The 15,110-nt window shown below is 37.3% G+C and overlaps 1 protein-coding gene across 1 annotated transcript in view; it reads left to right on the top strand.

Moving 5' to 3' along the window:
* The first annotated feature begins 5,788 nt into the window (after positions 1–5,788).
* The window catches only part of LOC121317004 (ezrin-like), a 45,142-nt gene continuing 35,820 nt past the window's right edge, over positions 5,789–15,110 (top strand). Inside the window, exons 1-2 of the mRNA XM_041252500.1 lie at positions 5,789–5,894; positions 7,023–7,130. Of these exons, the coding sequence (XP_041108434.1) occupies positions 7,119–7,130 (12 nt within the window). The 5' untranslated portion in view covers positions 5,789–5,894; positions 7,023–7,118. The remainder of the gene's footprint in view (positions 5,895–7,022; positions 7,131–15,110) is intronic.

Here is a 15,110-nt window from a genome sequence, read left to right on the forward strand (position 1 = left end):
GTTTACAGATTTGTACGGCCGGGTTGCAAAGTGGAACATCATCATCTATATTTATACCTGCTAGCTGCCGACACAGGTTTTCCCTGAAATTAAGGTGCAAATATGTGTTTAATAGCTGTGGATTCCCAGATGCTGGATGACTACGTCCCCATTCCTGGAACAGCAGAAAACTTAAAAATCGCCATGTCTAAAAAGTGGAAGAAAATCGTTTTCCACTTCATAGACGTCAATAAAACGTGGTAAGTACCAATTCTTTGGTCGGACTTATCAACCCAACCCATAAATTGGCTGTAGTCATGTGTGGTGGCTGGCTAGTGTACCACCTGTCTATTCCAAACTATGTCTTTCCTAACCGGCCTTGATACCTCAGTGGAGTCGTCGGTGCTGTGGAAAGTTAGGAGACAAGTAACTGTCTGGGTGTCCCTCCACTGAAGAGCCAAAATGTTCTCCTCCTCTATTCTACACCATCGCATATACCTTTGCTTGCTCCTGTGCACCAAGGTTTTATAATCCTTCATTTCTGCAAGAAAATTTCGTCGGTTGGTGTTACATGCGCTGCATGCATTGAACCCGAGTAGTTTCAGGTCCACCAGAAGTGCTGGAGACGTATAAACGTTATCAAACCAAAGGTTGTAACCCTGGACAGCTAATGATTCTACTAATTCTAAAAAAAGTGTGAACGGGGTCTTAGACATACACTACATTAACTGTATCTAGGGCATATCTACAACAGGTGCCAAAAGTAAGAAGCTTTGGAAAATGCACCAAAAAAATGCTTTCACCTCTGGTTGCCCTTCAAATCCAGTCAAGATTGGTCATGTCAGCCTAGTTCCTAGTGGACATCTCAACAAAACACATTGTTGTTAGCACTAGTATTCTTCTTTGCGGTTAGTCATTAAGTTGAAGATTAGGGTGCCTTTTTGGCATGCAGCATCATTTATGTGACAGGCTTATCAAAATAAAGAAGACAACATACAGTATAGATGTACATGCTGTACCTGCTCTTTGGATAAATAAGAGTTATACATTTTGTACATACTAAACAAAATGCAAAACAAAAGGATAAACAATAAGCACGTAACAATGTTCTACTGACAGAAAAAGAAAAAAAAAATACTTTAAATGCAAAAACATAGCCTTCCGCAATTAGGATAGAAAGGTAGATGTGTGTAATTAAACAGTTGTCATACTTTCCTTGACCTTTTACAGTTCTGCTGTTCTTATTATCACAAGTAAGCAGTTTATGACTTTTGGATAAAAAATATGTACCCTACATACAGTATACATTGTTACTGTTTGTCCCAGTTCTTAAAATAAGTTTGATAATTCAGGCTGTAAAAGACAAAAACTATATTTTCACTTTGACTGGCAGGAAGCAAATGTATCCTGTCATGGCACTCTTGTGCAGTTTGTGATGCAAATAGCCCAATTGAGCCTTGATGTACATGTTGCTAATATGAAACTATGTGGGGGTCACGAGGGATTGTACAACATTTTAAATAATAATAATAATAATAACTAGAACTGCCAGACAGTTTTACCACTCCCAAGCCCCAGTATCAGTACCCGTCTAAGTGTGTTTAGTTCTCAATGTGCCAAGTTTAAAATTAGCAACTTCAACTGGTCCACAGAAAAATACTTTAAAGTTTTTTTTAAAAAAAAAAAAAAAAAAAAAAAACGCAAGTTTCTTAAAAGTCTGTTGTATTGCTACGTGTCAAGGATGATGCTTGTGAAGTTTCGAGTTAGTCAAGTAAACCGTTTGTCAATTGAGGCAGTTTTAAATTTCAGACGTAAACATACACCTGGCGGTCATCTTGTTTTATAAAACATAACCATTCTGACATATTTGTATTCCATTGTTTCTGGGGCAATAACTACCATGTTTGGAGTTTGTTGGTGAAACGGTGTTCAATAGCAGCAGTTTGCTGTTAATGGCGCATTTCGGTAAGATTTGTGGCAGCCATTTTGACATTAAAATTTATCGCAAAAACTTCTGCTTCGCAAACTTGATGCGGGTTTGGATGCTGATGATATATGCCAAGTGTCAGATCACTCGCTTCATTGGTTCCCAAGAAGATTTCGAAAGGTTTCTAAAAAATGCGTCAAACGACCATTTTCGTTTCCGGTCAACACAATTTTTTAAGTCAGTTGTACTGATACAGTATCAGGGAAGATGCTTGTGAAGTTTGGAATTAGTCAAGTAAATTGTTTGTCAACTGACGCAGGTTTAAATTTCAAATGTAAACGTTAAAATTTATCACAGCAACTTCTGCTTCGCAAACTTGATGCAGGTTTGGATGCTGATGGTATATGCCAACTTTCAGATCAATCGCTTCACCGGTTCCTAAGATGATTTCGAAAGGTTTTATCGAAAAATGCGTCACAGCGCCAATTGCATGGACTCAGCAGCAAAAAATTTTCAGCATCTGACAGCCAATGTATCCAGCTTGTTACCTGCCAAGGCAGAACCTGATCAGGCACACAGCTTCGAAGCAGCAGCAGTTTAAAGTTATGGGAAAAAATAATAATAATAATAATAATAATAATAATAATAAAAAAAAAAACTTAACAATAATAATAGGTTTTCCAGCCTTTGGCTGGGAAGCCTAATAAAGTATGGAAAACGAATACACAAAAAGATAAGGGACTTGCACGGTAGGTAAGTAAATAATTTCCAAGTCCTGGGTTTACTGCACCTTTGAGTACATAGATACTGTTGTAGTTTAATTGGTTTTATTTTAGACACAAGCCCAATAAAAAAACTATAGTGTTATATGCAGTCTCGCAATAAACAATACTTTCAGAAGACGTTCGACTTTTCTGCCCTGTAATAATGAAAGCAACTGTGAAAATCACCTTCCGGAAGACTACTGTACTATTCAGCGCATTACCTGCCTAGACACTTCATTATTTACAGGCAATATTTTTAAGTAACAGCTGAAATACTAGATGAAGAATGCATGCATACACATACATCCCCTACGAACCTGTTGCAGTAAGGTTTCTTAACGAGCTACAGGAGATTCTGAAGGATATATATGGTTCTATTTTAATCGCGCTCTCCTATTGGCCAACCTTCTCTGTTACGACACCCTCCCCACCCAGTTCGGGTTTCTGCTGAAGTGACGTGGGAGTGTCTGACCGCTGCTGCAATAGCTCTGTGAAAGGTATGACTTGCTGATAGATCCCCACATAATGCAATTAGAACCACCACGTTGTATCTATGCAAATATTCGTGTGTATTAGTCCTGGAACAGCTTATTCACTAGCGGTTCACAATCAGTGTTTCAATGGATCCCTTTTGTTTGTTGTGCTCGTGAGGCTTGTTCAGTTTGCATTTGGTAGATAACCTTGTAAACAACACCACGTGACAAAAAAAAAAAAAAAGTGCAGGTGTATGCAGGCAAGTCGTCGTCACTTAGAATTTCAATAACCAGGCATACTGTATTATATCAGTACAATTAGGTTCTTGAAGTCAGAACCCCACCTCACGTGCGTTGTTTTTATCAGAATTATTCATGAGCTAAGCTTGTTTTTACTAACCAATGAAAAAACAAATACTATAGTACCATCACAAAACACTAGTTTCCTGCAGTAAACTGCAATACATGCAATAATATATACTAGGAAACTATGGTATTTATTTTATTTATTTATTTATTTTGTATGGGGACACATACAAGTTAATTTATTGCTTGTCTTGTCTTGTCTTCAACCTTCCTCGATCCGAGGGTTGGTCGCATTATGTAGAAATCTTCGCCAGTGAACTCTGTCTTGAGCTTTCCTCGTCGCTTCTTCAGTTGTAAGGCCCATCCATGTTCTAATATTGTTCATCCATGTTGTCCTTGGTTTCCCTCGTGCTCATGAACCAGGTGTTGTACCTTGTAATATCTGTTTCTCCAAGCAGTCTCCTTCCTTCCGTGTAATGTGACCATAGTAGACCAGTTTCCTTCTTTTGATGTTGTCCAGTATATCCCTCCGTAAGCCCGCTAGTACTGTGTTATTAAATTGTATTTATCTCAGCACAGTATAGGTTACAGTCCAGGGATTCCATTTAATGATCAAGTAGAATGGGAAGCTTCTGAATTAGTAAAGTGATGTGACACTGCAGCTTTTGGTATAGAAGACCCATTCTGTTAGTCATACAAAAATACAACATCAGTTTTATTTTCTTAATATATTAGGCCAAATATAATAAGTTAGATATAAAGCTCATAATAGCCCACATACAAAATCATTCATTTAGGCTCACAGTTAATATTTATAATTCATAATTATAACACAGAAGAACAGGTTGCACTTAAGTATCGTCATCTTATAGTATTATAAAATAAATGATCTTACCTTTTGTTAGCACTAGTAATAATCACCTGATCCTACTTTTCATTTGTTGAAGATCTTCAGGTTTTATTTTTAGACCTTTAGAATATGCAGATATATATTTAAAGGCTACTTGCTTCCTGTGCTGTAGCTCAGTTTCACTAAAATGACTGAGTTGCAGTCAGGGCAGTGCATAGGAAGTGATTAGCTACCAGTAAACAAAAACAGCACAATACTGACTGCATTGTACTTGACAAATCTTTATATTCTGAAAAAGAAAATAAGAAAGAACCTCAACACAAGAAGAGGCTGGCCAGCGACAGTGCTAACGGGTAAGAAATAGATTTTGAAACATTTGTTAACCTTTAAAAATGCTTTAACTTTACTATTAATGATTCTGTTTCTTTAAACCAGTGCTGTTTTCAGATAACCTGCTAATCTGCAGTAAAGGATTATCCAATGTTCAAGTGATACTGGTAACTCATTTTTGGCTTGTTAGAGTATTGAACCCCATGTTACATTTTTCTCTGGTTGTGGCTTACCTGCAGTTGCTTATGTTTTGTGTGGGTCTCACTTTTCTTGTCTGATGTATTATCATAATTTAATGTATGTAGGAGTTACTGTAGATTTGAAGCTTTTTGTGCAGACAGTCTAACAAAAGAGCTTTTCCATTTCAACTCTCACCTATGACACTGTTCAGTCGCACTCCTTGAGAATGGAATTTGAGTAGAACGTTGACAAAGAACAGAGTGATGTACTGTAGGTTTGTGCTTTCAAATTAGTGTGAAAGACGAGGGACACGACATGATACGGGCTCCCTAACAGAGAATGCCAAGTGTGTGGTTGTTTTGTGAGGTGGTCAGCCCACACGGCTATGAACTAAGTTAAGTAAGAGCAGGACCTGTATGTAGCTCATGTCAGCAGGGACTCTTTAAACATGCATCATTATGATGATATACAACTCTGACACATCCTTTCTTACATGTAAATATTGATATCATAAAATAAGACATCTTTATAGCACATAAACACTTTTCACATAGTAATTAAAATAACCATCTTAAATAAAGGCGGCCAGGGGAAACTACATGTAGAATATGTCATTATGTGTCATAGGTACTTTTTTAGTTTGTTTTTTTAAGTAAGTTTGAGGTCTGTATACATGGTAATGTCTTTATAGGTGTAAATGTGAAATCAATACAGATACCCTAAATTTGTTTCCGGTCTAAACTTACAGTAAACAGATATTCTTAAACAGGTGTGCCCGCGTGCATTGTTTTTCTTTTCTCAATGTACTATATTCACTTAGGTCCTACTGTTTTAGTTGTATAATAATGTCTGTGTAGAGACAGCAGGTGCTTGTTGCTGTCTTACTTTAGGGTGGTAGGAGTCGCTGTGGGAGTCCCCGAGTCCCATTGGCAGCGGCGACAAACAGGAATAGGCGGATGGTGAAAAGAATAGAGCAGTGTAGGGACGAGTTAGAGCGTCAGCCATTTGCAGCATTGCTCAGTTGAGGGAGGGGACAGACGAACGCTGCGAGAACTGCCTGACTTTGCTAAATCCCACCTGTACTGGTAAGAAAAGAAAAGTTACATTTAAAGATATATTTGAGCACGAAGTAGAATTCAATCGACCGACCAAGCAAACAGACGAGGTTCTAGTTTGTTTTTGTTTTGCGGTTGTTATAAGAATTAAAGGGAATCGCACAACAGGTGTTACAGGGATTACTGTGGGCTGTGGCTAGTAGTGTTGTTAGGTAAACCGATTTTATTTGTTGTCATTTCGCTTTCTACCAAAATGTACATAAATGTATTTTAAACGTATAAGTTTAAAAAAAAAATTAAATAAGGTAGATACGATTTGGTAGATAGGCATTTGTTTGAGACCAGAGTGGCGTTTCAGTTGGTGGGTTGGATAAAATAACAAAATCAAATAATAAAAGCATTCAAATACTTGATTTACAACTTTACCATTGTCGCAAACCAGATTTTCCATTGGTTAGTCATGTGAACAAGGTATGGCAAACATTACCATCGCATCAAAAACTACGTGTGTCTGTCTGTCTGTCTGTCTATCTATCTGTCTATCTATTTATTTGTCTAATTTTTAATGCGACAAATAATGTTTGCGATGTTAATGTTTGCCATACCTTGTATTACTTTCACTTATATAATTGAAACATAACGTTCTAAATGAATTATTGTTTTATATGCCCTGTTTGCTACATTGAAACAAAAATAACCAATCATTTCATAACCAAGTTTCTAACTCGCTATGTTACAGTTTTTCTTTTTATTACACAATACTATAACCAGTTGTGAAGGAATGTCCGAGCACTAACTGCTACTTTGTTAATTGTTGTTCTTGTGTTATTGAAAACAGAAAGTTGCAATGTATTAATCAGTGACTATATACAGTTAGGAGAACCTAAACTTTTGTCTGTTCAAGGGTCACACCTTTAATAAAGGTGCTGAGGTAAGTATTTACCTAAGCAGAGGGGGACTGGATGACCTTTAAGGAATGTATTACACGTGCAATTGGACTCCTTTGCATGAAGGGTGAGGCTCATTTCTAATCAGGAGTTACCTACAACAGTGATTCACAAATATTTATTTCAGTATACAAGCAGAAGTTGGTTTGAAGGAGCAACAGTCTTCTGACAGTAGTTTTCTGAAGTCTCTCAACTTGTTCTTTTAATTTAGGAGAAGATTTGGTGAAAGAAACCAACAGTGGTCCATCAAAAGGATTGGAAGGAGAAATTGCAGTGCTTCTAAAGGAAACCTAGAAAATAACTGAAAATGCCAAAGCCAGTAAGTACATGAATTTCTTCGGCCATCGCTTGATGGTGTCTATATATATATGTGTAATTTTAAATATAACTGTGTAAAGAGAAAGCAGGTCATGCAGTTCCCTCTGTATTCAACAGACAAATAACAAAGCTGTGGGGTAAGTGTCTTGGAAGAATTGGTCTCTTAGTTCAACAACAGATACTAGAGGTGATGTTTTGTGAGTCTTTTCAGCCAAAATTCATAAAGAACGTTCTCATAACTGTATTGCTGTTTTACGCTAGTCACCACAAACTAGAGTAAGTCTGTATTGGTCATGCTGGCTTTTTATTTTAGGTTAACGTCTGGCCAGTGACTGATAAATGGGCCGTTCGTTAACATTTTGTCCAGAATTGAGAACCATGTTGAATCTGAGATGTGGCGTAGCTATAGAATTCTGTAGTTCTTGATAAAAATAAGTTATCTTTACCTATCGTTCAAGGTACTGTATTGCTGAAGTAATTTGAGTATGTGCACAGTAAGTATGAAAATCAGAACAGTGTCTACCCGCTCATAGTTTTAAATAAATTAATGCAATGATGCGAAATGATAAATGTTGTATCGGCATGCATGCCAAGAACAAAGAAATATCTTTGTTTGGTTTCTATTTTTATTCTCAAAATGAAAAAACAAAACAGTTTAACGATCTTATCTTGCATTATTTCAATGGAACTGATCTGACTTGATGGTTTTGTAGCAGTTGTTGAAATTAGACCCCGTTCACACTTACTGAGCCGGCCTTGGGCTGTCTCTGGGCCACCTCAAATTTCCCGTTCACAGTTGAGGTTTTAGGGGGCCTAAGTGCGTTCACATATGTGGCTGAAAAGGAAGCATAAATTGCGGCGAAGTGCTTGTCGGGAATGTAAACAGTGACGCAAACACTGTTCGAAACACAACGATCGTGTTGGATCATGTGTAAATGCAGCAAACAAGGACGTGTACAGTTATATTAATCACAATACAGATTATGTTAATGGTGACTGCATATGCAACGTCGTATGCATTATTTATCAATATTGAGATTTCCAGTAAGTGTGTGTGTGTGTGTATATATATATATATATATATATATATATATATATATATATATATATATATATATACATACATACACACATACATACACATACATACATACATACATACATACATACATGTGTCTATGAGTACGTTTTATCGTTTTAATGAAAGCTGTATGATGAAGAAATACTTACCATTCAAGACTGACCCATCATCACTGTCAAAAGTGTCTGTGCATTCAGTTCATTCCCCATTGCTATTTTTCGGGCTGGAAATCGCCGTAGGTCCCATAGGATCCAAGGTCCGTGGTGGGTTTATCTCTGGCCTGCTGCTCTGTAATTCCGAGAGTTCTCGGAAAAACTTGCAAGTTTTCCTCTGAACTCCACTCAAAAGGGGGTATCAGATAGTCCCTTGCACCACAGAGATAACATGGACATAAAGGAGATAGCTGCTTCTGCATCCAGTGCTCAAAGAATATCTCAGACATTTGCAGAGCTTTTTGAGATGTTGTAGTAATAAAGTAATGATTTGGATCGCATTATTGAAGAGTTTGGTGATAAAACGAGTGATCAGGAGAGGATTTATCAGTGTGCACGTCTATAAAGAGGTATGTTAAAAATACAGCGAACAAGGGGTGGGGCTTGGCTGGAGATACAGTGCTGTGTACTTTTGTGATTCAGTGACTTTTAAACCTGTTTTACTGTTGGGGGGGGGGGGGGGGGGGGGGGGATTAAAACAGCGCATGTAAAATAAACGGCGTGTGTGGGACCTGATGTGCCTGACAAGTGCTGAATAAATGGACTGCTAAGGGTTAATTTCTGCATTGTCCCGGTTGCTACCTCTTAAAACCGACATTGTTTGATCTACTACGCCCTAGTAGGGGAGTGGTTTGAGCAAGTCGCCGCATTGATGGGATACAGCCGGCCCAGGGCCTGCGTTGGGTTCACACATACAGATATACCGACCCTGAGGCAGCATTGCGTACTTTAGGCCGCGTTAAAAAGCTGGTCTAAATTTCACCCGGCCCAGGGCCACCTTTTCATTTTTCGAGCGTTCACACATGAGATAAGGCAGCCCTGGGCTGGCCTAAACCATTGGTGTGAACAGGGTCTTGGTAGAAGTTGATTCACATATTACTCTGTCTAAAATGATTTAACATACATAGGAATGTACCTCGATTGAATTGCATTTTGATTTTACAATTTTAATTAAATGAATAGGAAATCCAACAAAATATCCTATTTTATAGATAAGGTTGTCAGTGCTGCACTGTATTTCTGCATGTACTGGTAGGGAAGGGGGGTTTATCAAACCAAGTGCATTTAATAACTAGTGTGTGTCAACATAAATGTTTGTGCCAAAATCTAGCAGATTTACTGAATGTATTTTGAGTAGGCTAAAAATGTGACACTTCATGTCATTGCTCAAAAATCAAGCAAGGTTCAAACTTTCTAAGCTAATTATTAACAAAAAGTCCCTTCTTAGTACACAGTTGTAGTTCTGCGAATATAGTAATATTTTACATTTCCATGGATACCCAAAAGCATCAGTTGGTTTTCTGGGATGCCCAAAGAAAGTAATGGCATTCTATTCAAACTAAATTGCAAAAAGTCCAAAGGGTAATTATCCCTTAATTCACAACTGCAACTGAAAAGACAATGAACTCCTACAGTTCCACAGCTGAGGGAAAAATAATAAATTGGGAAAGAATTGCAAATAGTTTTCCGGTGTTAATTGCACTTAATTAGGGCTGTGTCCAAAGGTTCGTTTCTGCAACTTTAGCACCGCTGCCGTGTATAGAGCAGGGTATAGTATCCAAAGCAGTGGACCACCATCACAAAGCGCTTTACAAGATGCGAGACTAGGGTGTGTGAACTATACATTAGCTGCAGAGTCACTTACAACAACGTCTCACCCAAAAGATGGAGCACAAGGAGGTTAAGTGACTTGCTCGGGGTCACACAGTGAGTCAGTGGCTGAGTTGGGATTTGAATTTGGGTGGCTGTATTGCTTCAGTAAAATATGTACTGAATGCCTAGTGTATGGTAGAATATGTTTGAAACATAATGTACACTAATAATTTAAATTTTGAAAACTGAGCACCGTCCTCCCCTCCCCGCTCCAGCTTGTGTTATCCAGAGGCAAACCTTTAATTTCTTCTGTAAACTGTATTGAAAGAAATGTCTCGAAACCCCTCTGCTGTTTGGGATTTTTTTTATAAATGCCCAGATGACAAAAAAAAAAGTTGAATGCAAACTGTGCAACTGACTCTTATCATGGCGGCATAGCCAATCTCTGGGGTCACTTGACAAGCGTAAGTTGATATTAGTAGTATTGTTAATATTCATAGTAGTAGTAAAATATAACCGATAACCTGCTTGGAATGGTGACTGTCAAATAAAGCTTTGTCCGCTGCAGTTGGTGCTGCTGCAATGCAAGATTACTGTATATCTCAAGCAGACACAGTTACATGTAAATAAACTTGTATTTTTATTTGTATTTAAATTAGAAAAACACAATTACCATTCTATAACATATTTCTAAACTACATGTAAATGTTTCATTCCATTTATATGGATTACCTGTAAAATAATAGGATTTTCAATCCAATATAAGCAAATAGCTATGCTGATGTCACCAATAAATTATGCAAATGAGCACCATTGACGGTTAGAACCTTTCTTCAGTAATGTGTTCCGAACCTTCAAAGGTTTAAATGTACCCCTCGTTGCAGCCCTACACTTAAGGTCATGTGACACGATGGCTTGGTGGTGATGTCGTCAGACCTGGAAGAAACACATACTACAGTGTAAAGAGCGCTGCTGCACGGTTTATTAAACAAATAAATACTTTTAACAAAACATTGAACAAATAAAATAGCACAGTGGCCAAAACGGACAGAACACGGAACCAAAAAAGTATAGTTCTAGTCTAAACTAGCAAGGCAAGAATTGTTTCTTTTTTAAATGTGTTATTTTACCTCTCTCTCTCCTGAACACTCCACCCTTGCTCAGCCACAGCTACTTGTTTTTGTATTGTGGCCGAGGGATTAACTGGATATTAATTACCTAGATTATCCCTCGACCACATTCGACACAGGTTTTCTGATATGTGTGGCCAACAGCCAGTTTGTCAGTAGTCACTCGCTGTTGATCACGCATTCTCACAATTTTATCTGGATGGGGCAGTTTAACCCCATCCAGACTGTAAACAATAATAACAAAATTCAGTGTTTTTACACACTAAACCATACATTTTAAATAATAATATAAAATACACACAGGGATGGGGTGTACCCCATCACAGGCACAAAAGGGAAATTCTAACATAATGTACCCTTTTACTGTGTGTTGTCATTAACACACAATATTACACACAAATGTGTACAAACTTGGATAGGTTTTACAGAATGCATTTTTATTCTAAAATACACTCTTAAATCTGCTACTCAATCTCTATGGTACAGGTTAACTAGGCTTGTTGTTATGATATTCCCTCATCAGTATGGCAAGTAGAAATACATTGTAGCAAATACTTTAGGTATCATTTTAGCACAAAAAATATGGATGCCTGCATTTTTGGGCAATTTCCTTACTAAAATTGCCTTTAAGCACTCCAGTTGTATAATCTTAATCTGTGAGTTGTGTTTTAGACCACAATGCAGAAATATGTTTTCTTAAATCCAACATAACATTAACTTTAAAAATGTGTCTGTGTCTTGTATCATTCTGATGTTCCGTACCTTTTGTGTTATTGTACTTCTCCCTTGGATAACAGTATGAGGCCTGTTATGCATTGTACTTGTTCTTAAGTAAACTTGTTGAGCCAGTTAATCTTTTAAAGGAAGCTGTCAGGTGTGAAATGGCAGCAGGGATTTGCTTTGCAAGGAATTGTCCAGAACAGGAGGTGAACCCCCCACCTGTAATCAACCTTTTATTCATCAACTATTTCCGGTAGAACCTGGTGTTGCTTGAAATTTAGGCATTAGGACTCAAACTGTTTAACAAAACGCATTTGCTAAACAAACGATTTACCTCTTGCAGTTTGTAACTGCATAGATGAACGACACCTATAGAAGTTATGCAGATATATAATGGATTGCAATTATTGAAAACCTCTGTGAAGAGACTTTTGCATCAAATTCATACATACACCAGGGAAGTTACTGGTTGAGAACTACTGTAATGTTTCAGAAAAACTGACAGAGCTATTGAAAGCAATATCTTGGGAATCACTTGTGTGGTTTTGATCAAACCGAATTAGCTTAACTAATTCATGTTAAGATTTCTATTTACTGTGGTTGTAATTGCCAGCAGTGCACAGCAGGGGTTCTCAACCTTTTTGCTTTTGAGCGCCCCCCTCCCCTGCTATAAAAATTCCATGGCCCACCCTGTATATAAACACATACAGTACACCATCGCTGTAACGCCCTTCATTATAACGAACCTTCGGCTATAATGAACCTCGCTCTGGACCCCAAATAATTTGGAAAGTTGGACAGTATATTGGACACACTGTGATTAAGGTATACTCCACTTCCAGTACATATACCAGAATTCAAGTAGCTGTCTTCAGATTTCCTTAATTTTTCAGTGTTAATAAGGGCTTTATGTTTTTTACTCACAAAACCACCTCCTCGCTGTTCTTCATCCCTAAAGGCCATGATACACTGTGCAATTCGGTGCAATCTGAATGCAATCGGATCACTCTGAAATTGCACCGTGTGATCGGATTGTATCCGATCACAAGCTATCGATACAGGCTCTATTTTCATGCAGTCAGATGTAATCGCCCTAGTCAAGTGTCCAGTCAGTGAGCAAGGAGGAGTCACATGACAGCATTGACGGTGACATCAGGAAGGAACTTGACAAGTGCAGGAGAGAAAAAAAAAGTTTGTTCCCGCTGCATCTGTACTCAACACATGAAACTGGTAAATTAGTAAAAACCTATATAGGCTACATTTGGAAGTATTTTGTCAATGTACACATTTACAAGAACCTGGTAAATATATATATATATATATATATATATATATATATATATATATATATTATATATATATATCTATATATATATATATTATTTAGAATTTATACGGAAGGGGAATAGAACTACAAAGTAGGCTATTATCACTTAATTTAAAAAATATATTGGCAAATTAATCCTACAGTTTTTAGTGATAACTATCTTAGGATTTAAACACTCAAAACATTTGGCTATAAACGCTACTTTATTAAACCCCACAAATATTTCACCTTTCGTAAGTTCATTTTTTAAATTACAATGCAAAATAACAGTGGGACTATTTCTTCTTTTTTACGGATTACAAATACAGTAACCTAATGTTTGTTTTTATGAAAATTACCTAAACATAGTCTAAACGATGGCATGCAAAAACAATGTATTTTTAAAAAATCCTTAATTCTGTAAAATAAACACATTCAGACGTGTTTTAATTGATGCTTTATAAACTCAAAAGTACTTGTACAATATAATATGTAGCCTAATACAAGATTGTGTAATGATACGTGTTCCTGAGTCTGCCAGCACAACGCACAAGTGGACAATACAAGCTCTGCAGTTTAGATCAGAAACTCAGAACAACAGGTAAGGCTTGGTAAATTAGGGTATGTAAAATGACAAACTCATGCAGGATTTCAGGGTAAATCTATCTATTTAACACTGCACTTATAAAATTAATCGTGTCTTTTGCTTTTTTACTTTCTACTCAAAACACCCTTCCCAATCCCCAGCCCAGCTTCCAAACACCAGTCATGACGTGGATGCAGTTGCGTTGCACTCGATTACATCCTCCTGTGATCAGCCGCATTTGCATGCAAGCACACACTGATTGCACCAAAATTGCAGTGCATTGCGGCCTTTACAGTTGAACTTGTTGAAGGAAGTTCTGTGTCATCATTCTGTGGGTTTTGTTGTTTTGATGCTGATGGCCGAATTAAGTGTATCCATATCTGGTATTTATTGTGGATGTTTCCAGTGATTTTTCCTCTGCTTTGTAATCTGTCATGCTCCCGCTGAAATAGCCCTAATACACCATACGTAACCTGAGAACACATTAATTTCTGCGCATGCTCATGACATGCTGAAGCTAATAGGTTTCACGTGTCATAAGAATGCAGGAAAAATAACACCACCCTTTTTTGGTTGGACCCCTTGAAACCTCCTCAAGGTGCCCTAGGGGGCTGCGGACCCCCGGTTGAGAACTCCTGGTGTACAACATGTGCATATGGGCCCACTTAACACACAACATACTACTTTTTCACTTTTTTTTTTTTTTAATGTAACATTGTAACATTTGAAATGAGAGCAGTTTGAGGACTAGTTCCTGACTTCTCTTGCCATGAAATTTAATTTTAAAGACTCCCACTGACCTTTTACTAAACTATATAAATGCTGATATCGTCTGAATAATTAAGCAATACATAAATAAATCATTCTAAATTTCTGTCTTGTCTCGGGCGTGAGATGGGATTTGTGTAACTGGTTTTATAGTGAATACTTCCGTATTTTGCACCAAATCGAAGCATTGTTCCAGGTCATTTCCTAAACATGTTAAGACAAACACTTGAGGTTTGAAATGGCCAGTAAGACCACCACAGCACATGAAGGCAGTTGTTATTCAATTTATATTTAATGAATCTCCTTGTTTTCTTTTTTTTTTTTTTTTTTATTGCCACAAGTTGGAAAGCTTGTTCAGACATAGCAATGCATCTAATTTGTTTTTATTTTAATAATTTTGCATTGAGATGCAGACTTCTGCTTTGCAACTGATTTGTGAATGCAATCGTATTTTAGAGTGAATGCATAGCCCTGGGACCCTGCCTAAGTTATGTACTGTAGAATGTAAAAAATAAATACATGGTTTGTCTTATCTGGTCATGGAGGTTTTTGTTAAATGTAAATCCTCTCATTTAAAAAAAAAAA

Source organism: Polyodon spathula, chromosome 6 (genome assembly GCF_017654505.1).
Source record: "Polyodon spathula isolate WHYD16114869_AA chromosome 6, ASM1765450v1, whole genome shotgun sequence".
Classification (NCBI taxonomy): domain Eukaryota; kingdom Metazoa; phylum Chordata; class Actinopteri; order Acipenseriformes; family Polyodontidae; genus Polyodon; species Polyodon spathula.